The sequence below is a fragment of the Peromyscus leucopus genome, chromosome 20 (assembly GCF_004664715.2).
Source record: "Peromyscus leucopus breed LL Stock chromosome 20, UCI_PerLeu_2.1, whole genome shotgun sequence".
Taxonomy (NCBI): domain Eukaryota; kingdom Metazoa; phylum Chordata; class Mammalia; order Rodentia; family Cricetidae; genus Peromyscus; species Peromyscus leucopus.
The window spans coordinates 8,857,837-8,879,003 of NC_051080.1; the positions used below are offsets into that span (position 1 = coordinate 8,857,837).

A 21,167-nucleotide genomic window follows, 5' to 3' on the forward strand; every position below is an offset into this window, starting at 1 on the left:
GAGGTCAGAGGACACTTGCAGGGATTGGCTCTCTCTTTCCACCATCCATGTTGCAGGGACTGAATTCATGTCAATGGTCAGCAAGCTCCTTTAACCTCTGAACCATCTTGCCAGCCCAAAGAAGAGTCTAAAAATCTCTGTTCTGAATGTGGCTCTTTAGAAATTACACAATGCTTGAAGACCTGGTCTTCCCAGAAAAGAACTTCCAAGGTGTCTTTTAGCAACTAGAGAATACCTCTAAAAGGAACTGCCCTCAAGCAGACAAACAATGCAGATCATTGGAATGTTTATCCTCATGATCCCGAGTGAGTGCCTGGGCAGAGCATGTCTATAATTTGACAGGACTCAAGAACTCTCATGCAGTCATTTCATTTGAGACTTTCAGTTTGCAGCTTGACTAGAGCAGTTTTGTCAACCAGTTGTAGGTAGTATTACTCATGCTTCTTACCCTTACACTTACATGCAGACACAATTAACTAGTGCTCTTAACAAAATGTGTGTTGGGGGACTTAGAAGCCGGTGTAAGCAGGACCACATTTTATGGAGTGGAAAACCATTGCTGCAGAACAAACATTCCCCAAACTCAGCACTTCAAGATAATATCATCATTGTAGATTTCAGTGTTTGTGTCAGACAGTCAGGTAAGCTTGCTAGGTGTGGTTCTACTTCTTCAAAATGTTGTCTGACGTCACTCTGTGCTGTTAGTTGGAAGCTAGGCAGGGCTGAATGTTTCAGGATGGCCTTACTCTTGGTTTAGGATCTTGGTAGAGATGTCTGAGAAACCAAACATAGTCACAGTGACCTCGCCCACTCTCCACATAGTTTCAGGACATTTCCTCATGTTCTGTTATTCAGGATATTAGTTACACTTGTTAAATGATGATTTGAGAGTTTGATGGAAGTCTGGAACTGACACAGCATCACTTCTCCCATATTCCAATGCTCAAAGCAGTCAAAAGTCAGCCAAAATTGAAGGGAAGGAGGACTAGACTTCACCAGAGACAAGAGGAAAGCACAGAAAATGGTGACATAACTGTCTGTCAACTTGACACAGCTTCGAGTCACCTTAGAAGCAAGTCTTCATTGACTGAAGCCTTCATTGCCGAGGCTGGCTTGGTCTGTGCACATGCCTGTGGGGGAAATGTCTTGACTTTTAAATGCTGTAGGAGGTCTCAGTCCACTGTGAGTGGCACCATTCTCTGGATAGGGAGTCCTGGTTTTTTAGGAAGCTAGCTAAGCATGAACCTGAGCGATCAAGCAGCATTCCTCCATGCCTCTACTTCCATGGCTGTGAGTCAGAGGTCCTGCTGCATGGAATACCAGCGGGCCTGCCTCTGAGTTCCTACCTTTATTTCTTCTCATGTCCTCCTCAAGTGATGGACTGTGGCCTGGAACTAGAAGCCCGATTAACTCTTTCCTCTCCGGAGTCAGTTTTGGTCAGAGTGTTTTTGTCACAGCAACAGAAACCACACGACAATGGTGACTATCCTTAATTCAATGTAAGACTCGAGGGCTGCTCCGAGGTTAAGTGAACTCACAGTAGTCAGGATGGAGTGGGGCAGGTGTTGTGTAAGAAGCTGAGGCCTCTGCGTGTTAAGAGTCATTCTGCTCACATCCATTTCTGAACATTAATATGTTTTAAAAAGCAAGTGAAGAAATGGAAAATCAGCCATAAGAAATTGTTCCATACTTAAATTGTTCACATAAAAATGTGTTTACATAGAATGATAGAATATTCCCATGATTCCTCACCTCTGATATTCTGCTATAACTGATATGAAGTGGGGTACATGATATCTTTCTTTCTAAACATTCATGGTAAGTTAAGTGGCCTAGACTGTGAAGGTCTGGATTAGATAATACTTGAACTGAAACTAAAATTATGAAGTTGCCCCTGACTCCCCCTGATAGCAATAGGACCTCTAAATTGCTCAACCTGATCTTCAGTTTGTAATCCTCCTGCCTCAGTCTCAAAGGCAGCTGGGATTACAGGTATGCATCACCGCAACCAGCTAGTGTTGGCCCTTCTTAAAGCATTTAGCCCCTTAAGGATTACAGGCTTTTTAGACTTCATAGACGCAGGACAAGTAAAGGAATCCTCCTACCCACAACCTTAAACTGGAGTCAGCTCGCGCACATTTCTTTTGACACATTCATTTGTGAGAGAACTGACCTCTGGTTTTCAGCCCCTGCCTAGTATTAAGGACACAGTTCACATAGGAGTGAACATTCAGGTCAGCAATGGTTAATAAGGTGTCCCTGAGGTCTGGTATGAGACAAAAGTGCTGACCTTTCCCATGGAGGTTTGGGCAGGCCCAAGTAACCAAAGGAAACATGCCAACACTGTCCCCCAGGCTTTCTGTTTTGGCCACCTCTGACAGCAGCAGACAGGAGGACCTGAGCAGGGAGCCTCTCTCCGTGGTTGGGAACCTTTGAAGGACGTGGGCAATGGGTACAAGCAGAGCTTCCGGGATAGAGGAGGAATCCCTAGACACACAGTGTATGTGGGTTTATGTCGACTCTCCTTCCTGTCGCCCCCTTCTCCTTGACATTCCCATCCTTTGTTTACAAGACCATTTCCTGCTCACACCTCTTTATTATAAGTGGGGGAGCATCGTGGAAGAGGTGTGGCTTGTTCTCTTTCACTTGTGCATAGTTCTCACTGTTCACAATATTGAGTAGTTACTTTTGTGACTTTATCTGTGTACTAGTAATAATATTATTATAGTGATTGTCAACGTTAGCTTCATTGCTGAGCAATGGTATTGACACATTGACCCTATTTGCTGCAGAAGAAGGCCATTGGCATTCGAATTCTATTTGATTGTTCTGCACCTTGATCTGCACTTGAGAAAATATTAGGAAAGTCTATCAGCTTTCAGACTACACCTAACTACTTTAGCATTTGTTAATGGGCATATGATAGACACTGAATTCTGTTGGCTTGGCCAGAGGATGGGCCCTGTAGGCCCACAAAGCAGATGGTAACCAACCTCAGTGCTGCTTGACTCAGTCCAGACCCAGCTCACTGGCTGGAGGACCTTTGTCTCCTCTGAGGTGACTGTCTTGGGGATGGGTGTATTCTCAGGTGACTGGCACACCTGTGTTCATATTTGCATTGTGATGATACATCGGTAGAAGAAATGGTTTCATATCCTCATGAGATAAGTAAAAATCCCAGATCTGAGCTTCACTGGCCCTCAATAGCGAGCATTGAAGAAACTATTTTGTTTAGACTAGTGCTGTGCATTGATTGATAGGGCTTTGTCCTGTACAGGGTGAAGTCCATTTTCCTGAAAGTACCAGGGTTAAAAGTCAGAGTGGGTGGTTCCCACAGAATATCACTAGGTCTCTCACCGCTGCAGATATGACAAGTCCATGCCTGATGTCACACCAGTCACTGTTCAGCACAAAGTTACCGATGCTCTCTCTCCTGACAGGTCACCAGCACGTAAACTGTTCTGGTCACCTCTTGTGTCTTCCTTTTTCTTCCCCCTCAATTATGGACAGGTGCGTTTTCATGTTACGTAGGGAAGTTTGTTCTCGGTAGGAATGCACAGAGCTGTAGCAGGAAGGTTTCTCTAGTCCTGCAGCCGCTTATAAAATAATCGTTCAGAGGCTTATATTAATTATGAGCTGGGTGGCCTATGGCTCGAGCTTCTGGCTGGTTAGCTCTTATAACTTAACCCATTTCTATTAATCTATAGTTGCCACGTGGCCGGGGCATTACCGGTCTGCTGGCATCTGCTGCTCCTTGGGCAGCGGCTGGCATCTCCCCTTACTCTCCTTTCTTCTTCCTCTATCTCCCTTGGATTTTCCCACCTGGCTCCATCCTGCCCTGCCATAGGCCAATGCAGCTTTATTTATCAACCAATCTGAGCAACACATATTACAGAATACAGAAAGACATCCCACAGCTCAAAGCCCCGTGTATATTTGCAAAGATAGAGAGAGCTTGAGGCTAAAATACGGTGGAAGGAACCAGAAAGGCTGGGCTGCATTGGATGGCATCTCTTCATCAAGCTGTAGCAAATGCTCAGATCGGTTCTATGATACAGAACGTAGTGTGTGTGGTGTTAAGAGTCATGGTACCAGCCTAGTGGCTTTTGTCATCAACACACAGGCTCCAGTGACTTTGCGTAGGAGATCTCACTAGAATCCTACACTTTTATAAGACGGGAATTATCCTACTTTTACGAGTGACAAAAGCGAGTGGCTGAGAACCATAGGTTAATTTCCACAGCCTGTGTTTCTGCAGCTTATCATGACAGAGATCAGATTTTGGGTAAAGCTGGGTCTGCACCCCCAAAAGCCATGCAGACACAATGGGTATGAAGCAGTGAAGACATAGACAGTGCTGGCAGCTGGGAGACTGAGTGTCTGCGGGTTAGGATTACCTGCTTCAATTGAATCCAGATCCCCTACACATTAGTAGATGACACTTTGACCCTGCGAGTTTACTATATAGGTCAGTTGTTCTCAACCTGTGGGTGGCAACCTCTTTGGCAAACTTGTATCTCTAAAAGTATTTACGTTATGACTCATAATAGTAGCTAAATTATAGTCATGGAGTAGCAATGAAAATAATGTTATGGTTGGGGTCACCACAACATAAGGAACTGTATTAAAGGGTCACAGCATTAGGAAGGTTGGGAACCACTGATATAGGACTCAAACATTTAGAGTAGCCAATGAGCATTCTTTTTGTTTTGTTTTGTTTTGTTTTGTTTTTTTCAGAACTGAGAACCAAACCCAGGGCCTTGCGCTTGCTAGGCAAGTGCTCTACCACTGAGCTAAATCCTCAACCCCCGCCAATGAGCATTCTTGTGTATGGAAAGAACAAATTTAAATACTTATTGGATATTTTTGATATAATAAATGGAGTTTGACTGACTGGAAATTTAGTTTTCACATCATTGTGTGTTAATAAATAACCCAAGCAAGTCTTAACTAAGTCTTAACTTTCATCTAAAAAGGTGAAAATAGGAGCATGCTCTTTTCTTCTTCCACTTGGAAAGTTCTTGAGACTGTTAAGCACTTCCTGTGTGTGTGCACACGGTGTTTGATGATTCAGTAATGGGTCTCGTCGTTACTGAGGCAGGAGGGAACATGGAATGGATCGGACTAAAAAGGGAATGGCTAACATAAAAGGAGGCATGCTAAGCGTCCTAGATAATATGGAGGATTCTTAAAACTGGGAGAGAAGTTAACAATGTGAAAAGCTGATGATTATGAAATCTGTGAAGAAAGCAAAAGAATAAAAACACACCAGAAATAATTCCCACAGTCATAGCCTCCAAAACATATTTGAGATACTGTGGGAAAAATCAGAGATATTTTAGTACTATGTTAGCACTCAGTCGCTTAGTGTTCTATGCACCTCCAATACTGAACCATTTTAACATTACCTTTCTCTTAATTCAGGTTAAAAATGGAAGTTTTCATTTTTTTTTTTGGCTTATAAATTTTGGTTTGATGATGTGCTGAGCCATTGAGACAGATAGTAAAGATTTTTATATGAAATTGTTTCCCCTCAGGCATTGTAGAAAGACAGTGAAATGCATTTTAAGAAATATGATCTTAATTTAGTTACTTAAAAAAGGAAGAAATAAAATGACCCTCAGAGAAAGGTTTAAATTTTTAAATTTAAATTGTATAAATTTTTCTCTTGAGAATTTTGCTTCCAAATATTTGGTCTCAATCCTGAGCAGTTATATTGTCAAGAGAAGTTAAATTTCTAAGTGATTTAAGGGGCATTGTTAACTGCATGTTTTTTGTTTTTTTTTTTTTTGTCTTTATATACTTACAATTTTTAAAAATTATTTTAAAGCATTCGCTTATCCACTTGATGTTTTCTAGCCTGTTTTAAAATTTACTGTTTCAGGCACATTGGTCTTCTTAATATTTATCAAATTGCACCAGGGATATTTCATTATATGTTGTGCATTCAACATAAGGCTGCAGTGGTGTTGAAAATGGTCCAGGCAGCGAGTGATCAGAGTGTGCGCTGCCCGCTCCATGGAAGCGGACATCAGCTTCATTACAAATAAGAAGGGCCCATTTAGATTTTCTCAAATGCAAGTCTTTCCTGGCTACATAGGAACAAGTTCCTTCTAAGTTCTTCTTGTCCGTTTATATGTGGGATGAAATTGCAAATCACCAGACAGTGGGAAGCTCTTTCGCTAAAGCATGCATTAGGCAATTTAAAAATTTGTTGAATGGCGCACAATCATGTAATCTCCATTTAAGGTGGATTCCGCCACTCAGGCTTTTCATTTCAGCGTTTTAGATATCGTTGAACAAGGGGTTCTGACACAAGAAAGAAATCCTTAGAAACTGTACAATTGGTGTCACTGTTTATAAAAGTTTCATTTTTCTTTCCTACCCCAAAGACTCTGAATCTGTGGAAATCCTGTTATTCCTAGAAGTTTCTTCTTCTGAGTGGTTATAGTTTGCCATGCACATCTTCAGAGAAAATTAGAATAAAGTCATATAATTCTTATTTTGAACACCTTTTAAACAAATCTAAAATGCTAAGCTGTCGTTTTTAATCCCTTAAACATTGTTGGGCACATTTCTCTCTGGCTTCATGAGTGTTAAAGGTAGTAATAATGTTTGCAGCCATCTTACTGTGTTAACATCGTTACTATAACATTCATTTTAAACTCAATCTTTGTTTCAAACACATAAAGAGCTATAATAAGACAATTAAGGACTATATAGCATTTATAAAATCAAAACCCACAAGAGATGTGAATTCACTTGAAGTAGAAACTAATTGAGTCAGAGAAACACACAGGACTTCTCTTTGCCATCAGGAAATCACAGCAGCTGGAGATGCCCGCACTGGGTCTGCACTGTGGCCTGGCCACAGTTGGGCATGGAGGGGCTCAGGGGCCTTCCCCTCCTGGTTGAGCTGTTTGCTCCTGACTGACTCAGGGAGAAGGGGAAGCATTGTCTTCAGTTGTGTGGCCACTGGCGACCACACACACACATGGTCCTGGGTGAACTAAATGGGTCACAAAACCAAACCAAAGGTCATGAATCTGAGAAAGGGACTGGTGGTGGGTATGACAGAGATAAAGGAGGGCAGGGAATGTGGACAATGAGATTGTATAATATGTATGTATGAAACTGTCAAATAATAAACCTAAAAAAACGTCTTTAGAGAACATAGCTTCAAAATGAATAGAAACTTCTTTCCTCTCTTCCTTCCTTCCTTCCTTCCTTCCTTCCTTCCTTCCTTCCTTCCTTCCTTCTTTCTCTCTCTCTCTCTCTCTCTCTCTCTCTCTCTCTCTCTCTCTTTCCTTTCCTTTCTTTTCTTCTTTCTTTCTTTCTTTCTTTCTTTCTTTCTTTCTCTCTTTCTTTCTTCCTTTCTTTCTTTCAATTCTGGTTTGTTTGCTTTTTTTTTCTTTGCCTGTTATTTATTTTCTAAAGAGAGAGAGAGAGAAGGAGGCAGAATTGGTTGGAGGGAGAGGTGGGAGGATCTGGGATGGTTTGGGGCGACCATGATCAGAATACATTGTATGGAAAAAAAATAATTATCAGTGAAAAAGAAAATAAAATAAAGGAAGCTATGATCAGTTTGTCTTGTCATAGATTCATTTGCTGGAACATGTTCTTCTTGCAGGTTATGACTTTTGTTCGGAAAAGCACACCTGCATGGAGAACTCTGTGTGCAGGAACCTGAATGACAGGGCCGTGTGCAGCTGCCGAGACGGTTTCAGGGCTCTTCGGGAGGACAATGCCTACTGCGAAGGTAATCCTTACAATAATGTGTAGCTTGGCTGTATAAATTTACTGGGATTACCGAGTGGGAAATTTATTAATTTCCCAGGTTGTCAAGTTGACGGGCCCATTAAAAGCAGTGAGTTTAATTTGGAGCATATTAATCAGCTAAAAATAATTATCTTTCAAATTAAAGTTTTTCAGCTATCTGCTAATAAGCTAATATGGCTGTTTCTCGAATTAGAACAATGTCTCCACTGTGAAATTGCCTCCTCTTTTTCATAATTAGATATTCAGGTAGCTTACATATTGACATGATTGCCGTGGCTTGCAGTTAGAATTACAGTCAGACTTCTGCAGACACTGTTGTGTAACAAAGGCAATCAATTAAGAGGAAGATAAAGTGTCGACTGCTATTCTTGTCTGCTGCTGTATGCAACCTCGGTGGTTATCCATATGCACTAATGTACTTAGTAAATAGATCCAATAGAGAAAATCATTTCTTGGAAAAAATTTGTCTAACATCCAAGGTAGTTTGTTATCTCATGGAGACAATGCAAATACGGTGAGCGGGCCGCGTAGTTCATTTGGTTCCAGCTGTGCTCCTATAGACCTCCAAAGTCCCAAGACGCTGGAATTGACACTACCCTGGGGCGCACATTTAAATCACTCCCATTAACTAGAGGACAGAATGAGAACACCGCTCAGGGGGCACTGGGTAGTTGGAGGACCTGGAGGGTTCCAGTCTTACCCCTGCAGCTGTCAGGCTCACACCGCAGGTCACTGAAGGTAGAAAGAGTGTGTGGTGTCGGCTACCTCTGTTTACTCCTGTGAGAACTCCCAAGGCAACCTTGTTCCCTTAGCATTGGGCAGAGTTTTCTCTGTAGGAGAATTAGTATTCATTTTAAAGCTGCCTTTGGATGAAGGCTTTTCTCTCAGCGCTCTTACGCAGCCCTAAAGGGACCCTTCCATTTCTGCAGAGTGAGGAATCCATGGCTCTCCTCCCCCATTTATAATGCAAATTTATTTAAAGTTCCTCGTTTTAACAGATCTTAGATGAGAAATGGATTTTTACTTAGTGATTTTTATTCTTACTCAACATAGAGATGGATTTTCTTAGCAAAATATGTATTTTCATCATAATAGCCGAGTACCCTCATAAGTAATGAGCTCTCCTTGTATTATTATTGTGCATAAGAACCCATGATACAAATGCATGTGTCTTCTTGAACCTTGATCATCTGGTCTTTTTTTTTTTTTTTAGCTGATTGCTTTTGTTAACTGTATTCACTTATACACCATATATTCGGTGAGCATTCAGTATGTAGCAAGCACTTCTCTCTGCACCAGGCAGAGAAATGGTGAGCAAAATGAGTCAGTTCTCATGCTCAGGGACTCTGCATGCTCGTAGGAGAACAGAGTATGCTGGTAACCATGGAGAAGATAATTGCCAGTGGTGGAAAATCATGAAAAGGAGATGAAGCAGATGAGGTGCTGAAATGACAGGGGATTTGTGTAAGTGGAATGTTGAGCCTTCAGGCTGTCCTTCAGGCTGTCTTTCAGGCCTGTCCTTCAGGCTGTTCTTCAGGTCTGTCCTTCAGGTCTGTCCTTCAGATTGTCCTTCAGGCCGTCCCTCAGGCTGTCCTTCAGGCTTGTCCTTCAGACTGTCTTTCAGGCCTGTCCTTCAGGCTGTTCTTCAGGCCTGTCCTTCAGGTCTGTCCTTCAGGTTGTCCTTCAGGCTGTCCCTCAGGCTGTCCTTCAGGCCTGTCCTTCAGGCTGTTCTTCAGGCCTATCCTTCAGGTCTGTCCTTCAGGCCTATCCTTCAGGTCTGTCCTTCAGGCTGTCCTTCAGGCCTGTCCTTCAGGCTGTCCTTCAGGTCTGTCCTTCAGGCTGTCCTTCAGGTTGTCCTTCAGGCTGTCCCTCAGGTCTCTTGATGACTTGGAAAGACCTGGGACAGTGCTTTCCAACTAGAAAGAAGAGCGTGTGGAAATGTCTTAAGTAGAAACACACTTGGAATGCTCTAGAAACAAAGATGGTAGTCTAATGGTGAAAGCAACATAGATGATTCAGCTGCAGAGGTGGCTGGGGCCAGCCCATGTGGGTGTTTTTCAAGGACTTCGGGCTGGGCTTTCAAGTAGATATGCTTGTCCTATGTAGGACAGGTGACAAACTGGTGGCAGTGTGGGAGAAGAACTGTGTGTTAACAGAGGAATCATGAAAGGGTGTTGGAGCAGTCTGGTTAAAGATGGGAGTGGCCTAAGTTAGAAAAGAGTCAGAGATGGTGATGGGGAGAACACACGGTGTCTCTTCACCTGCCAGTTTGCAGCCACATCTGAAGCTGTTTCCATCTTAAGTGTATCATGCCAGAAATGTTTTCTAGCCTTATGTTCTTGGTCATTTGAAGATGATATCCTCAAAACTTAATGATGGGAAGGTATGATAGAGATCTTGAAATTTTTATACATGAGGGCTCCTAATCCTTTTCTACTTGTGGCTATCTACACAGTGTTGGTCTAGTTAGGGAAATATTCTTTTGTTGTTATTTTGAGGCATGGTCTCATGTCTCTCCCATTTGGCCTTGAACTCCTGATATAGCCGAGGAGGACCTTGAACTTCTGGTACTCTATGCTACTTCCAACCAAAAACTCTGAGTTTACAGTATAGTCTTGTGGTAACACATCTGGGAGTCAAACCCAGGACCACTGTAAACAAGCATGGTACCAACAGAGCTACTGTGTGTGTGTGTGTGTGTGTGTGTGTGTGTGTGTGTGTGCATGTGCGTGTGTATGTGTGTCACATGCTTGCATGCACATACATGCCAGTGCACATGTGGAGGTCAGAGAACAACTTGCAGGAGTTGGTTCTCTCCTTCCACCTCCTGGGTCCTGACAACAAGGGCCTTTACCGCCTGAGCCATCTTGCCAGCCTTCATTGGCAATATTCTTACCAAATTTTGTTTTCTGTTTTTATTCTAGCAGTGTTGCTAAACTGTTCATTGTTTTGACTTTTTAGAGGCTATACGTATTTTAAATTTTGATGCAGTGTTACGTAATACTCATCAGCCCCTATTTTTCTAGAGTTTTGGCCCTTAAAAAATAGATTTTGCATTAAAAGTAAGTAAATGAGAGTTTGTAAGTGACATACATTTTATTTCCTAAATCTCTGAGGTTGTTTTAATGCTACATCTATAATTGAGGCTATTGATTTTGACTACAGTGTGCCTTTCCAGCACTTCCGCAGCGTCAGTAAGTGTTGGAACTAATTTATTCGGCTCACACACATTTATTGAATGCCTCTGTCATACAAGGTTAGTGCTGAATGTGAAGTCATATGTAGAGATACCCATGGCTGATACACGCTCAGTCAAGGAAGGAATAAATCTGTTATTAAATAACATTTTACTGAAATGTAGCAAGCACCTTGAAAGTGAAACAGATTCCTAGGAGTCTGGCCTAGACATGTGTTGGGATTAGGAAAATTTTGTTTTCAGAGTTCAATTCTGAAATCTGAAGGCTGAGTGAGGCCAGCTAGCCTTAAAGGGAAGGATGGGAAAGAAGGGGGTCTCCTATTTGGAAGAGCCAGACTTCTTGGCAGAAAGAGACACTTTAGGAGATAAAGGACAGCCCCAGTGACAGGCAGAGTCCTGGAAGTCAAAGGTTGCCATATTCATCTACTTTTTTCATCAACGTGACAGTGACACCTGGCACTAGCTATTTAAAGCTGGAGTAGGGGGGTTTCACAGCCCTCCCTGCAGAGGAGACCTGAGTGACAGGAGAAGTCCAGTGTTGACCAGCAGGAGTGTGGGGCAGCTGCTACGTGGTGTAGGCAGTCAGGAAGCAGAGACAGGACAGGAAGCAGGCCCATTAGGAACCTTCAGCTCCCCTCCAATAGGTGACCTGCTTCCTGCATCTAGGCTCCCCATTCCAAAGGTTCTACAACCTCCCCAAACAGTGACAGTTGCCGAAGACCAAGTGTTTCAACATCTGTGCTTGTGAGAGACAGTTCATATTCTAACCATAACAGGTTTCATTGAGGCACAGAGGTCATGACCACCTGGTTGTTTTAAGTAACTCACTTCAGCTGTGAGGCGTATTTGGGGGAGATAGCATGCTGGGAAAGTAGCAATGATAAAATGGTAGTGGAGAAGTAGATACATGTAAGAACATCTATGAAGTAAAACTACCTGGTTCTGGTGATTGACTAGTGATAGCAGATGGTGAAGAATGGCAGGGAAGTTGTCTGCTTTCTAGCCAAGAAACAGATGAATGTCTGTCTGTGTAGCTCACTTAAGGGAGAGGTTTGGAAAATTGTCTTGGATTGGTTCTGTTTATGGCATATTTGTTTAAATGTGTGTGGATATGGCCATTCAGTTAAGGCTAGAGATACAATTTGAGATTCTGAAGTATATAAGTGACTCTTGATCCAATAGAAGGAATTACTTAGAGAATTTTGAGGAATATTTGAGCATTTTCTTGAAAAAAAATGAAAGGAATGTCATGGATAAAATTTAAGAGGAAAGAGGAGAGCAGGCAGTATTACAGAACCCAAAGGAAATGTGTTCCAAACAAGTGTTGGATGCTTCTTGGTACACTTTCTATGGCTACAGCAAAATACCCAATACCAGTTACTTTACAAGCAACAGAGGTGTATTTGCCTTGCACTCCTGGGATCTGTGAAGTACCTGGAGCATGGCACTGATACCTGCTCACACCCAGTGAAGGTCTTCCTCCTTCATGATATGGCCAAGGGTGTCACATGGTGAGACAGAATGCACACTCCATTCCTCTCTTGATAAAGCCACTACTGGAACTCCTCATGACTTCTCAAGGCCCCACCACCTAGCACCATCAACATGTAAGTTTAGAGCATGAGTTTTCAACATGTCAACTTTCTGGCAGATTGCTATGAGCTGCAGAAATGTGAAGTAGGAATTCAGCTGACTATGGCAAAGGCTGAATTTGTTAACCCGAAGAAGTTTTCCAGAGGATAAAGCCAAGACTCAAGGAGTCTTGGTGATGTCGGCTTTTGAATGTATTAGCCGTTTCCTGCAGTGAATTTCTTGTGTGCTATTGTAGCTTTCCCATTTGATTCTTTTCCCAAGAACTTCTAACAATGTGGTTGAATCATTCATTGAGCACAATTTTCCCCTCTGTAACATCCCCCAACTGTATGTCTTTCTGTAATTATTGTCATTAGCAAACATCCAGCCAGGACCATCTACGAATGAAAGTATTTGTCTGAGATACCTTCCAGACCTCCTAGAACAGACCGCAGATAGATAAGCATTTAGACTCTCTGTTAGTTCCCGAGAGAAGGTAAAAATTGACACTGAGACAAGCGCCCAGGCCAGGTGGATGTGCTAATCAAGCTTACTCCTCCTTTCTCCTAGCGCTGTCTCTAGTTCTGGATCTCCCTTTAACAATGAACTCAGATGCAGGCCACCTAGCTACATTTGCCCCGCCCTGCCAGTAAATGGCGCAGCTTGGGCAGATTTGGGTGCCAAAGGAAAAAAAGGCAGTTTTATTTTCACTTGTGACTCGGTGACTTATAGAATCCTAACATTTTACCTAACCACTTCTAAGAATATAGTTTGAGCACATAAATTAACATTTTTCAATCTATTAACTGAATTTAACCCTCAGTTGATTCATTCCCCATTAGTCACTTCCGTTTTGGGTTGGTAATGACAGCTGACAATTACTGCTCTTTGTGTGGATCTTATCACCCCTCCTTTTGACGCTGAAAGAATTCAAGCCTGGTGACCTTGCCTTGGCCAGAGTATTGCCGATTGCATGGGTATATAGCTGTAAACCTCAGAGACTTAGGAGAGAATTAAGATGGAAAGAACTAGATGGGGAACCCTCAGATTAATTTGCCACTGGTAGTGTCTCTCCTGGAACCCTGAGAAAAGGCTATAATGGGCTGGACCCCAATAGTCTTTGTTAACAGATACAGTCAAGGTGCATCAGCTCCAGAGATATCAAGACAAGTTCAGAAAGCCTGAAAGGCTTCCTTGGTGTTGAAACTGACAGATGAGACTGGAGATGTGAGCATCCCTGATTTTGTGGCAGAGTTGATGGTAGAGCCAGTTTTTAGCTCTGAAGAGTGTGTCACAGAAGACATGGGTCTCAAGAAGAGAGAAGGAAAAGGAGGAGTGTAAGGGAGTTTGCTTCCAACCTTTGCTCTTGTCCTTTTAAATTACTTCTCTCCTTTTATTTCAGTAAGTTTTACAGTATTTATTTGGGGCTTCTACTGCTGTAATAAAACACCATGACCAAAAGCAACTTGGAAAGACAAGGATTTATTTGACTTACATATCTCAGGTCGCAGTCCATTGACGGAGGCCCAGGCAGTAACCTGAAGTCAGGACCTGAAACAGAGAAGAGAGACCGCGAAGGAACTCTGCTTATGTCTTGCCCTTCATGGCTTGCTCTGCATGTTTCCTTACACAACTCAGGGCTGTCAGCCCAGAAACCACCCCCAGTGGGCTGATCCTGCCCATATCAATCATGAATCAAGAGAATGCCATATAGACTTGCCTATAGATTAATATGACAGAGGCATTTTCTCAACTGAGGTTCCTTTACCCAGAAAACTGTAGCAGATGTCAGGTTGACAAACAACAAAACCACACCGGACATTCCACTAATAGGGTAAAATTAGCATTTTATGACCTCACAGCTTGTCCAGCTTTTAGATATAAAAAGACTAAAATATTTGAAAATATGTTGGTATTTTAGTCTCTTTTGAACTCTATAGTCACATTTCCCCCTTTTGAAATTATATATTTATCTCTACCCAGTCCCTGTTGCTTATCTCCTGTGAGTTCTTTGTATGGTTTTAAGTACTTAACCTCCCATTTCATCTCTTAGCAGTTCACATGTGATCTCTGAAAGTCATCCAAAATTCAGCTGGGGGTTGTAGTTTTAGAATAGTTCTCTGCTGAGAATGTCAGTTTTCATTCTCATTTGGAAATTGTTGGGCCTCACGATGCTTTAGTGCAGTCTTCTTTCACCTGTGATGGTCATGTTGGAGTTCTGGGTCTGTCTCTCCAGAACTCATCCAGTAGGCTTCTCTTCAGTGCCATAGGTCTTGGAAATTATAGCCACATCTGTCCATGTGGATTATAATGAAGAAGCTATTCCTTGACTCCTACACTTAGAGTCACTTGCCCTTTGTATTCCAATCCTTTGATAATGATATTCTAATGTAACTATGTTATTTTTTTAATTTCTAAGAAGAAATAAACATGCAATTCTACAGTAAAACAGCTCCTTGGAATTAGAGAGATGATGCATTGGGTCCCTGTGACCTCTCTTTCTCATCTTCTATCTTTTCTTCCTCTCAATTCATTCCTTCCCTCCTTTCTCTGTTCCCCTTTCCTCCCTTCTCTCATTCTTCCATCTCTCCCTTCCTCCCCCTCCTTTCCTTCCTCCTTCCTTTCTTCCTTCCCCATCCCATCCTTCCTCCTCCCTTTATTCCCTGTTTCTCTGCTACTTGCCATCTCACAGCTAACTCTCTTAGTCGTGAGTTCCTGACTTAGGCAATATCAGCATATAATTAACTGTGGATGTAGGGGCAACTGAGTTGATTCCTCTAAGAATAAACAGAGTGAGGGCCCCAAAGAGTTGCTCTATAGGAAAGAAAATACAGAATGAGCAGAATTCTTTGATTGCAAAGGAAACCTGAGAGTCCTTACTGGAACTAATGAGAGGCCTGCTAATACAGCAGGGATGAATGGCCCAGAGAACTTAAGCCCTATGGGATTAATTAGGGACTCCTAACAGATATGGCAGCTTTCAAAGCTGTAGCTAATGATGCACTCTCTGTGCTCTGTTAGTATAATGTTTCCTTTAAAAAAAAAGTTCAAGGATGCTGTGCAGTCTAGATTTTACATCTAAACAGAAGCAGTGTGATTTCTTCTGACGGATTTACTAGTGAGGCTATGGAAGTGGACATGGCCCAGGGTCTTCAGCTGGTAAACTACGGGCTCAGGGAAGCTACCAATATTGCAGTTGTAATCCGAGTTCAAAGCCAGAGAATGCAAAGAGCTTGTTTTAGAACCATCTCTCCAAGGACAGGAGACAGACGGGAAAGCATCCCTTTGCTTAGCCTTCATCAGATTGGAGGAGGACTGCCAACATGAGTGAGGGAAGGCGAGGGCTGCTAAGTCAGTGCATTCCAAGGATCTTTATCTGTGTGTCAAGAGGATATTAGGTCAAACACAGAAGTGGGCAATGAGCGACTAATGAGGGGAATACACTAGCCTATGTGGCCCCAGATCTACAGTATTCCAACAGTCTACACAGTCCACAGGCAGCCTCGTAGGACTTTTAACACAGGCTTGTCTTCTTCCTAGGAAATTGAGTTCAGTGTGGAAGTTCTGAAAATAACTAAACCTGAACTTCTCAGCAGCTTTTCTTGACTTGTTCTTCATTTACTTCCTATCACAGGCAGTTTTCTCCGCTTCAAAAACAGTTTCCATTGATTCATAAACTTGACAAATTAATATCTGAAGAAAGAAAGGATTTTTTGTTTGTAATTTTAAATTTAAAGCACATTTCTCTCCTCTAAAAGAAATGAAAACATTTGTATTTTAAACTCAAACCTGCTAAGGAAAAGGTTTTCTGAATTTCTCCTTAAGCATGGTTTCTCTAAGCCAGTAGAAGAGGCATGAATCAAATATCGTTTGAACTAGTGTGCCATAGTATGACTCTCCAGGTAGGCAATATCTACCCCCATGCACTGCTCACTAAATATGCAGATTTCATCTTACCGGAGTTCATGTTTGCTCCAGATGCTACACATAGAGAAAAAATGAGGACTTCAGTTATCAATAGTGATTAACTGTTACCTAGAGCACCTTGTTCTTTCTGTGGTGGGTCTACAAGCTCTTGGGAATTTGCTTTATGGTTGGCTTATCTCATTGAGCTTAATATAGAGAAGCTTTGTAACTTTTAAGAGTATAGTATTACTGGTGTTATTCAATTGTAGCTCTAGAGCCATGGGAGGCACAAAGAAAGAAAAGGCGTGGTGTGACCTTACACTGGACCACTTTATTCACAGCAAGGGAACATCTTTTTCACCCATGTGTGAAAATTGCCAAAATGCCTAAAGAGGAAAAGGGGGTACAGCCCCTTAGAAGAGTGGAAATGACTTCTGTAGTCCACAAGGGAAGCTGGGAAATGTAGTCTTTCATTAGAAAACTAACAGTATGCCTGTTAGTCATACAGTCATGAAAACACTACTAAGCTTCTGTTTCATGGAGGCAATTTTCCAGCAAAGCTAACGTTTAAATCATATATTTACATCTGCTGTTGAAAATGAGAATTGTAAGAGTTGGTTTTGTGCCGTGTTACAAAGTACTCTTGTTTTTATATTCCCGGAAGTCTTGTTGAAAAAACAAACTTTGGTACTAGGCAGTCAATACAGGGTCCAAGGACCAGCAATGTAAGGCATCGCCTGGGGCTCATTAGAAATGTAGGGTGCTATTCTTTCTCTCTAACTCCTAAATCAAAATCTGCATAGTAACAAGATCTCTAGGTAATTTCTCCCCCCACACACAAAAGTTGAAAAACATTGCTTTAAAGCATGGGATACATTGATTTATCACCTTAACAAATAAATAGCTCTCCAGCACTTTCCAGCCATATGCTAAACTGAAGAGGACTTTTAGTGTTCACACTCGTTATTCTCATCAGCATCACTAACTATACAGTTTGGTTTCTAACCTTGATTCCTAAGAGTGGGGTTCAAACTGTGTGGGAATCTCTGCTTACCTTGTTAACAGAGGCATGTTCCTGGACACAGCTTTGATTCACCTTAAAAGGGTTAGCCGTGAGGCTCAGCATTTTTACAGGTCTCCCAAATGATCCTTATGCAAATTAAAATTTGAAAATGGCTATTCTGGGTGAGTTCTGTATCTATATCCTTCTAAGGACGGGTATTAAAAAAAAAATCATCATTTTGTGTCTTCAGTTAATTTGCTCTGCCTAGGAAGATGAATTACTTAACTTACATATCAGAGTTATTTCATTTTAAACCAGGCCTTCTACTTGAACTATTAACATTTTGGTCTGGAAAATTCTTTGTGGTAGGTTTGCTCTGTGATGGTGGGGTGTTTAGCAGCAGATCTGGTCTCTAGCCTCTGGAAATCAGTAGCTCCTCTGGTGGCCTGCATTCCCCTTTGTGATATCCAGAAATGTCTCCAGACTTCACCCATTTCCCTGAAGGGCTAAAGTTCCATCACTTTAGAGTCATTAAATTGTGTACAGAAAATGAATGTGGCTTTATTTTATTCTGATTCCCACCCCCAGTGTCTGTTTTCATTACTTGATTTCCCTGAGGGATTTTGGTTCTATGCAAAGGTGAAGGTAGGCTTCTGTATGAGCACATAAGGGCTGCGGAGACTCTTGGGGCTGCACTGAATGCTCCATGATGGGGAATCACAATATAATGATGGGGAAAATGGAAAACCCACAAAAGAGAAGGTCTGAACTAGAACACAAATATAAAAAAGAGCATGTGGTATTTGTCTTTCTGGGTCTGAGTTACCTCCCTCTGGGTGATTTTTTTCAACTCCACCCATTTATCTGCAAAATTCATAATTTCTTTATAGCCGAGGAATATGTCAGAAGAAACTGGAGTATTTAGTAGATAAATGAACATAACATGTTTCTGCAGAAAAAATTATCATCTCACAGACTTATTCTTACTCCTGCTAGTAAAGAGCTTGTGCAGGGCACTTGGGATATCTCATCCTGTTTGTCTATTAGTAAGGAGAATTTGTTTCATGAGGTTAGAGAAGAAAGTTCACTATAACTAATTTTTTAAAAAATACCTTCCAGCAAAATAAGTTCTTCATTAAAGCCTGTCATTGGACTTACATTTTCATATGTACTTATTAATTCTAATGTCAGTGAAATTATGCAACAGTTTGTTTGGGGAATTAAAATGTTATATCACTAGTGAGAAGTTGAGAAAACATTATTCTTAGAGTTTAGATGATAATATTGTCTTATAGTTGAAGCCAGTTTTACTAAGATCTTTAGGTATTTCAGTAACTTACTACAGATTGTTTCTATAGCCACATTACTATGCCAAACTTCCTTTTGGTGTAAATAATATTCTAACTAGTTATTAATTATAGAGTATATATAATTTGTTCATTTTGTGAATTTTATAACAAATCTTTAAATGTAACTTTGGGGATTTATTTTTGCAAATGTGTGTGCATATGTAAAGTAATAGCAAGTTAAAATACTTGATAATTACCTATGTATATTTCTGTTTATTAAAATCAGAGAGAAAAAGTCTGGCTAGAATTTAGCAATTCATTTTAAATCAGTTGCAGGTGTATTATATAAAGAGTCATTCATTGTTTTTTTTTTTTTATTTCATTATAGAAATGCAAATTACTAGAGGAAAAAAACTGCTTCCCAGAATAGAATCCATTTGAAGTGACATGTAAGGCACATATGACTAATAATTTGAAAAATTAACTTATAGGAAAAGACTTTTTGTGGTGCTATTAAGTTGAAGATTGAGTATGCAGAGAGATTAAATTATAAATGCCAGATTTATCTTCCCTTCAAAGAAACCCAGGTCACTTGTCCTTCGTCCATTTTTTTTTAATGTGCTTGAGGCTAATTAACAATTGGTGGCTGGAAATGTAATATTCCTTTTACAATTCTCTTCCTCTCTTTATTCATCAGTTTTCAAAAGGAATCAAATATAACATATAGTATGACTACTATGTTCTTCAGGACATCTGTTAATAAAAAAGGGTTGAGGATGAGGGTCGGTGCTGGGTCATGGCCAGTAACAGGAAAATGATGAGCCTCCAAATGGGTACAGGCTGCACAAATAAACGGATGCAATAGTCCTGAGGCTGGAGTGGGAGTTCCTGTGGGGTGACATGGGACAAGATGGTTGATGTGTCATGTTAGAGTCAGTGTCAGTTTCAGTGTTTATGTAACAAATAGAACGAGGAACAAGTTTTAAGCGACAGGAACTGGATCCGGGGAAGCAGATATAAATGAAATGGATGCTGCAGAGAAGAACAAGAGATCTGAGTTGTGTGACAGAGAGGGCACAGGCTTGATTAGGCCGATAACTATTCCCAGCGAAGGAACCCTTTGTGTTTTGATGCAGGGACAGTTGGGAGACTGGTACAGCCTGTAATGAGCACGAAGTGCTGCTGAGCAGACAAGGGCATGATGAGTCTAAATTCTTTCCCTTATTCATTGGTGTGATATAAAAATAGACCTCTGGTATTTTAATAATACATAAGAATATATTCATTTTTCCTCTAAATACAAAAACCATCTTAATTTTGTAATAACTGCACTCCAAATAATTGCCCTTTCCTATGGAGGATGGGCTCCGAATGAAAGTATGTGTCTAAATGAAAGAAAGTATGTGTTCATACCTCGGACAGAAATGCGGTAAAATGGGAACACAGCTCAAGTGCTACCTATGCATACTGATTTGTTGGGCAGCTGCAATTCCCAAATGACATTAAAATTTGATTAAATTGCCAAATTTAGCAATGCTGCTTAGTCAATGATTTATGTCTAAATTAGCTAGTGGGAATTAGAGTGTCTCGATATTGTTCAAGAAAAGTACTAATCTAATGTTTTCATTGATTTAATTATTCCAAATATATAGGAATTTTGATGTTGTTAGGACTGAAATCCTTGTTTTATGGCAAACAAATATGTATTTGTTAATTCAGTTTTTAGTATTTAAAGATATGCCTTCTTGGAAAGAGTGCTCTTGAACATGATGAATTTTTAAATTCAGCATAACAAGGCAATGATTCAGACGAGCCCTTCTGTCCCTTAATTTCAAACAAGTTGGATTCAGTCAAGGCAGCAACTAATCAGTCACAAATTAGTACACATGGAAAATGCAGGAGTGGAAACAGATGGGATCCCCATGGCATAGAGGTCAGGGAAGTGACTATGGGGGGGGTGGACTTCCTGTCAGCCTGGCAGTGTGAATTCAGCTTAAACCTGCAGAGAACAGCTAAGAGAAAGGAAAAAGTGGGGTGTGCTTTGGAGGTCTCTGTAACAGGAGGCTCTGTCCAGGAGTTCCTGGATTGAACTTGAAGAAAGGACCGGACTGTGGAGGAACCATGGGTAATTCCATTCCAGATTTACCATCACTAACTTATAAATGACATTTGAGGAACTTCTTAACATGACCGGGATTCCTTAGCTGTGAAAGCAGAGCAGTCTGTTGCCTCTAGGTCACAAGGTTCCTGTGAGGGTTAGCATTTAATGAATAATACATCATTCAGCAGCAACAACAACAACAAAACAAATCTCAATTGTGGTCCACATACTTTGATACTCACCCTGGCTGGTTCTGCCCTAAGCTTGGTAATGGTATTGTACATCCCATCTCAGTTTACTTCCTGTCCCACAAAGGTTATT

The 21,167-nt window shown here is 41.2% G+C and overlaps 1 protein-coding gene across 2 annotated transcripts in view; it reads left to right on the top strand.

Annotated features, from left to right (window-relative positions):
• The window catches only part of Nell2 (neural EGFL like 2), a 294,190-nt gene that overhangs the window by 146,700 nt on the left and 126,323 nt on the right, over window positions 1–21,167 (top strand). For both annotated transcript variants that reach the window (XM_028869297.2, XM_028869298.2), the window contains exon 13: window positions 7,631–7,759. In XM_028869297.2, coding sequence (XP_028725130.1) covers window positions 7,631–7,759 — 129 coding nt within the window. The remainder of the gene's footprint in view (window positions 1–7,630; window positions 7,760–21,167) is intronic.